Below are 6686 nucleotides of genomic sequence, written 5' to 3' on the forward strand. Positions count from 1 at the left end.
CTCGGCGGCCCCGCTGAGCGCGGTGGCTGCAGCGGCCGGCCCCGAGCCAGCGCCGGCTTCAAGCCTTGCCGGGCTGCGCAGGCAGCCTCGCAGCGAGCGGGGCGCTGGGAGGTTCATTTTAGGTGAAGGAATGTCATTTCGCTACTAAATGGTTAGTCTAATTTGATCTTTATTATGCTGTGGATTAGGGCTGATTCATATTAAACACTAGTGCAGTTAATATAACTGCGGAACGTGTCCCACTGTATGTACAGCAGCCGCTGTTACAGCCTCGCCGCTTCCTGCGATCCACGGATTAAGATTTAATTAACAGGGAAGTTTGCTAGAGCTCGCCCGCAGCCTCCTTGCTTTACAAATAATTTATACTCGGTTCCGCGGATTTTTATTCAAGTGGCAGCATTTTATTTTACTCTAAAAGGGACCTGAATATTTTATGTTCTGCCAGAAGCTTCTGTATACGAACTTCTCCGAGGCAGCTTCAAACCCAGGGGATTTTTTAATTTTTTTTTTTTTTAATCTACGGGAATTACCTCAATAGGGACAATGTATCAGATTCTCTTTCCTCCTCCTCCCCCCAATTTAACAGCCTAAACTACCCATATGATAGTTAATCGTCGTGATCCCCATTGTCGGTTGTATAAATCCAAGCTCAAGCCAACCTCCAAGACACGGCAACAATTCTGATAAATTGTCCTGCTCGCCTAACTACACAAGAATGGCTTTTATAATTAAAAGGGGAGCTGAGTTAAATCAACAGCTCCTAAGCCCTTCTCAACAGGGCTAGAATGGGAGAAATGTGGCGACCTGATTTCTTTAAGTAGCAGCTCTTTGTAGCTCATTCACGATCTCAGATACGGAAACCCATCCTTGCACAAAGTCAGCTGCCAACAACAACAAAAAAAAAACCAAAAAAAAAAAACCAAGGAAAAAAGTTTATTCAGATGCTCAAAGTCCATCTCTTTTTTTTTTTTTCTCCAGTCTAACATAACCCTGGCACTTTATAACCAAACAGACAACTCCTTTTCCAATTAAAGTGGAATTAGGAAACTCAATCAAATTAGCTCACTATTAAAGCCCTTCTTTATTAAACCGTTTTATTGTAGTAATATTAAGTTTCACCCGCTCTTGGAAAACGAGACTTTAAAAAGTTTTCCTTGTGATATTGATTTGGCTTCTCCCAGGATGGATCAGGGTCAAAAGTATTTACCTAGGTGTAATCTGTAATATATTTTTTTTTAAGAAAATCTTAAAATTGTAACCAGCTTGATTAATTGTACAAGGCGGGGAAGAATTGCATTTTACTTGCTCCTGTCCTTTGATTTTACCCAGGGGCTTCCTTCAATAGCTGCGGCGGGATGCGTCTCCTCCCAGACCCACCAGTATATTAACTGGTTGGTAGGAGCCAGGCTGTCAGCTCCGAGCCAATGTTTACACAGTTATATTTGAAGTGAGAAAGTAAACAGTCCAGCTGTGCCACGGAGCGGTTCGGTGGGATTAGGTTTCCATACCAACCAACTTTGTGAGCTTTTACAGTCTTAATTCAACCATGCACTCAACTTGTTCTTTGTGAGTAATAGTTTTCCTGGGCCAAACGCTCCCAGGACTGATAAGAAAGTTGCGATCCGGCCTTCGGAAGGATTGCTTCTCTGGATGCTGCCCCTCCAACTCATCGAAATAAATAAATAGAGGGAGGAACGCCCTTCTTACTTTTTGATCTTGAAGAATAGTTGAACACCCTTGCCAAGAAAAAAAAGAGGCGGGGGGGGGGAAAGAAGAAAACCCAGAAGAAACAACAAAAAAATTAACAAAAGAAAAAACCAACCACCTACGCCTGTAGCCTTTAATCTTGAAACGAGGGAAAGATTTGGAAGGATACACAGCTCCAAAACTAAACCAGCAAAATCTTCCCTGCACATACCCCCTCACTGAGGTTGTGGTCGTAACTCATTCGCTCCTGCCGCAAACACATTCTTACGTTCTGCAAAACATTGTTATTATATACCCCTCTGCTTATCTTAATATAGAAACAATTAAAAATCACACTCAGATTTCAGATAAGAGGGGAAAAAGTACCTCTCCGCTGCTACACAACCTGCAGTCAGCCAGGCCGGCATCTGCTTTAACCATGCTCTTCTCTGTGGCAATGCCAGATCTCCTAAACGTGACAAAAATCAGCAAGATATGGAAGAAAAATAAATCCTGCTTTACACCTCTGATTTTCACCACCCCCACCCTGTGTGTAAATGATAAAAAGACCAGAACCAGAAATAAGGTATTTGACAATTTCCCTTGATAACAAAATTTCTCTGGTTTGTATGCTTCATTTTTATTCATAAAGTTTCCCAATAATATCTTGTTTGACCATGATAAAAGTGTAATAAACATGTTTGTACTAATTGCATAAACTCCTTTAAATATTGACTGTACTCGTCAAACGAATTTCCCAAAACAACTTCCATTGTCTCATAAAATACTACTTGCCATTTATAAGACCGATTCCTTTTTTTTTTTAATAGAAAATAACATTTATTTCTATGAAATGAAACACAGAATTACCTGTTAGAAACAGCAAGAAGTTTGCTACATCGGAACAAGAAAGCAATTTTCTTGCAGATCACAAATGAAGGAGGCTTATTAAACCGTCATACACCATTGGCGCCGGGGTCCTACGGACAGTTACAAATATATCTACTTTCCAATGTTATATACAGATCGTAACATTTCTGGGGGCGGGAAGGAAAAGGCTTTAAATTTGACAATATGTTTAATCTATACGCCTGGTAAGTATTACAATGAGCTGTCTAACCTTTAGCTTAACGTTAATACCAAGTTCACCTACAAGTTACATTAATAACTTAGATTTCCATTTTATAACATTATACACTTGCTAGTATACATATATATATATGTATGTGTGTAGGAAAGAGCGCGTGTATGCACACACCCCCGCAACGCACCAAGGATATCCATGCTTATGGCCATAAGCAACAAAGAGTGACTCATGTCTGGACAATGAAAGTGCACCTTTATCACCGTTTTAATACACCTACGTCTGTCCGCACCAGGCTCCGCACGCAACCACCGCCTGCACGGGGGAGGGGGGGGGGGGGGGGGGGAGAAGCCCTCTGCGCCCCTCCACCCGTGCCTACCTAGCTACCCCTGCACAGATGAGCTTTAGGAAGCCGCCCCCCGCTATTGCTTCTCGGGGGTGTTGTTGACCATGGGCCCGTAGAGCCCGCCGGAGTAGACCTGCTCCTTGTGCACGGCAGAGCGGTCCCGCATGAGGTCGCTGAAGGCGTAGTCCACGGGCGGCCGGAACCCCAGGGTGGGCATCAGCCCGGCCGTGGAGTAGGGGGTCATGAAGGCCAGTCCCCGGCTGTGCGCCGAGTAGGCGAGGCGCAGGGGGTTGAGTCCCAGGTGGGTGCCCAGCGGGTAGGCGCCGGCCTCGGCCCCGAAGTGCGTGGCGTTGGGCTGCAGGGGGGAGAAGGCGGAGCGGCTGCCCAGCGCGCCGATGGCGGGGGCCATGGCGCCGGCGATCAAGGGCCGGTGGTGGGCGGCGGCGGCGGCGGGAGTGGGCGGAAGGCCTTGCAAGGCACCGTCCCGAGCCCAGCCCTCCTCGGGGCCCTTCTCCGGGCCGCGGTTGTTGAGGATCTGCTCGATGGCCTGTACCACGTCCCCGCCGCAGCCCTGCAGCACCAGCTCCAGCACGCTGCGCTTGTGCGCCGGGAAGACGCGCGTCAGGATGTCGATGGGAGTCCGCTGCCGGCCGCCGGCCGAGGGCGACGGGTCCTGCTCGTCCTTGTCCGCCTCCGAGCCCGAGTCCGAGCCCAGCGGGCTGATAGAGCCCGGGCTCTCCTCCCCCTCCTTCGGGCCCTTGGAGACGGGCGAGCTCAGGAAGGACTCGCCGTCCCCGTTCTCCGAGCCCGAGCCGTGGCGAGCTTCTGGGGAGGAGGTGCCGGGCACGGACTCGCCGTCCGGGGAGAGGGGCTTCCCGCCCGCCTGCTGCGGGGTGACGGCACGGCTCGGCAGCAGCGTCTTGGGGAACAGCTCGAACTTCTGCATCTTGGACTCTGCGGGCCGGGGGGGTGGGTGGGGGTGGTGGCAGAAGGAGAGAGACCGTCAGTGCGGCTGCCCCAGCCGGGCCCCGCCGAGCCACACGGCCGCTCCGCCGGAGGGTGCCGCTTGTGGGTGCGCGCCCCCCCCCGGCCCCCCCACCCTCCTCCGGCCCCTTCCACCCCGCCCCCCGCACCGCCGGTTCCAGGATCCCCCCGAGGGCGCGAAGCGCGGCCTTACCTGAGGCGCCGGCGCCTCCCTCGCCGCCGCCCCCGGCGCAGACGGAGCCGAAGACCTCGTACGCGGGCCGGGGCGGGATGATGCCGTTGGCGGCCGCCAGGGCCAGCCCCTCGGCGGTGCCGTACAGCAGCTGGAGCTCGCGGGCCTCGTTCTCCTCCTGCGCCTGCTGGCGGCGCAGCGCCACCTGGGCCGCCATGACGCGCTGGCGCTCGGCGATGAGGGTGCACTTGGCGCACATGCAGTCCTTCCAGCGGCAGTACCGCTTGTGGCCCTTCAGCGCCGACACCACCCCGTGGTTGCGGCAACGGGCGCACTTGGGCGTCCGCGGGTACTTCTCGGCCGCCCGCAGCAGCAGCGGCGGCGCCCGCAGCAGGCTCCCGGCTACGCTCACCGGCAGCGTGGCCGCTGCCGCGGCCGCCGCCGCCGCCACCGAGCTGGGGGGCACCGGGGGGGGCGCGGCGGGCACGTTGGGCAGCTCCGACCGCAGCTCCATCTTGGCGAGCCCGCCCCGAAAAGCGCGATCCCCCCCCCTCCCTGGCCTCCCCCAAAGCGACGCCGGGCGGGGCAGCCCCCCGCGCCGCACCCGCGGAGAAGCTCCCGGCGCCTCGAGGCGCGATCACGTGCGGGGGGCTGCCGGCACCCCCCGTGTGGGCATGCAACCCCCGGCAGCCGCCTGCTCCCCCGCCTCGCTCGCCGCCCCGGGCCCCCCGCACCGGCACACCGCTCCGGAGCGGGGCTCGGGTGAGGAGGGGGCCGTCGGGAGTTTCTCCGCGCCCGGCTCCCCGCCCCTCCGCCCACGAAAAGCGGTTCTAAGCAAATCCAAGAAAACTTAGATCTCTCTGGCTTCCTCGCTCTCTGTGCGCATCTGGCGGGGCAGCACCAAGTCCATCGCGCCGGGCTCGAAGCCGAGCTCTCCCGCCCGCGCCGGCGGGCCCGCCGCTCCCCGCGGCGCCCCGGCGGACACCCCCGCTGCTCCCTAAACTCAGCTCCCCCGTCCCCCTGCAACTACGGTCACAGATTAACAGTGTCCCTTCAAAAAGCAATCCGGCACCTTCAACGACGGGATCCCTCGCCACAAGCCGCGGAGGCTAAAATCCAGGAGAGAATTTTTAAAAAAAATAGTTAGAAAAAAAATCACCCCGTGTCCCGCGCAGCGGCACCGCGGCCGGGCAGAGAGGCCGGCAGCCCGCGGGCACGGAAGCCCCCCCGGCCCGGCTGGGCTGGGCTCGGCCGGGCTGGGCTCGGCCGCCGCGGCCAGCCCCGAGCAGGCGGCCGGCGCGGGAGCGGGCAGGGCCGGAGCGGGCAGGGCCCCGCGCCCCCCGGGACACGCCACCGCCCCGCGCCGCCTGGCGCGTGCGGCCCGCGCGGCCGGAGCTGGAGGCAGAGCGCGCTGCCCGCCGCGCCGCCCGCCGCCACTCGCGCTATTGTTGCGCCCCGCGTTGCCATTAGGCAACATTTGACAACAATGTGGCGCCTGCTATTGGCCAGGGGCGGGAAGCGCCGCTCTGATTGGCCGTCCGACGGGCCGCCGCGTCCGCCCGGCGGCTGCCCGAGCGCGCCGCGCCCGCGGAGGGGCCGGGAGGGTCCGGGGGGGACCCGCGGGGCGAGCGGTGTCCGCGCGTGTGCGTGTGCTCCCGCTGCGCGCGCGTGCGGGGGTGCGTGCGTGCCCGCCTGCGCGTGCATCTGCCCGGCTCTGCTTGCTACCTGACTTGGGCTTCGCTTTTCTTTTTTTTTTTTTTTTTTGTTTTTTTAATCCAGTGGTAAACGGTATTTGCCTTGCCAACTGTTTGATTTCTTTTTTTTTTCCCTGGGCGTCACTTGTCAAAAGGGTGGGGGAAATGTGCTGTGGAAGGTGACAATTCAATTTATGGTTTCCCCCCTCCCCTTGGAGATTTTGTTTTATAATAGTACGTAACGATGCCTCTCTCTTTCCTTACTTCTTCCCTTCCTTTTTCCTTCCTTCCTTCCTTCATTTTTCCTCCCTTCCCTCGCTCTCTCTGCCCCTTCCTCTCTTTCTCCCCCCTCCGCCCCACCGCTGCAGGTGAGCTGCCGGAGCGCTGCCGCGGCCGCAGAACCCGAGGTGAGTTTGACTTTCCGTCCTTCCAGCGCGCTGTGCCCCGGCAGAGCCCTGCCCGCCCCTTGCTTCCCAGAAAGCCAAGTCCGCTCCCTCTCCTGCCAGCTGTTTGCGTGACTACATGTTCAACAGGCGCCTTCCCCGCGGGGACAATAAACCCGAGGGACTGATTTTTGAGGAGGAAGCTGTCGGGCTGGTAACTGTATATTAACCCCGAAGCTTTTGTTTTAGCATTAACCACCCGGGTTTGACGTCACCGTCGCTGCTAACGGGGAGGAGGTAGCGCTTGGGAAGCCTCGGTGGGAAATAGCGCCGGCTC

The 6686-nt window shown here is 56.8% G+C and overlaps 1 protein-coding gene across 1 annotated transcript; it reads right to left on the reverse strand.

The window, feature by feature from the left end:
- Window positions 1-2454: 2454 nt before the first annotated feature.
- DMRTA2 (DMRT like family A2) lies at window positions 2455-4836 on the reverse strand. Its single transcript, XM_055815516.1, has 3 exons — window positions 4286-4836; window positions 4195-4216; window positions 2455-4070 (listed from the first exon to the last, which is right to left on the reverse strand). Exons 1-3 carry the CDS (start codon window positions 4784-4786, stop codon window positions 3193-3195), a joined length of 1401 nt encoding a protein of 466 aa, XP_055671491.1. The 5' UTR covers window positions 4787-4836; the 3' UTR covers window positions 2455-3192.
- Between the last annotated feature and the right edge of the window lie 1850 nt (window positions 4837-6686).

Source organism: Falco peregrinus, chromosome 10, assembly GCF_023634155.1.
Source record: "Falco peregrinus isolate bFalPer1 chromosome 10, bFalPer1.pri, whole genome shotgun sequence".
NCBI lineage: Eukaryota > Metazoa > Chordata > Aves > Falconiformes > Falconidae > Falco > Falco peregrinus.

Excerpts from the sequence above, each read along its gene's own strand:
- DMRTA2 (XM_055815516.1), bottom strand. The coding sequence starts at position 4,786 with ATGGAGCTGCGGTCGGAGCTGCCCAACGTGCCCGCCGCGCCCCCCCCG. Across the intron at positions 4,217-4,285 it reads CCGGCGCCTCAGGTAAGGCC|GGTGGGGGGGCCGGGGGGGG; the intron begins GCGCTTCGCGCC and ends GGGCCGGAGGAG. Across the intron at positions 4,071-4,194 it reads TGGGGGGGCCGGGGGGGGGC|AGTCCAAGATGCAGAAGTTC; the intron begins GCGCACCCACAA and ends CCCGGCCCGCAG.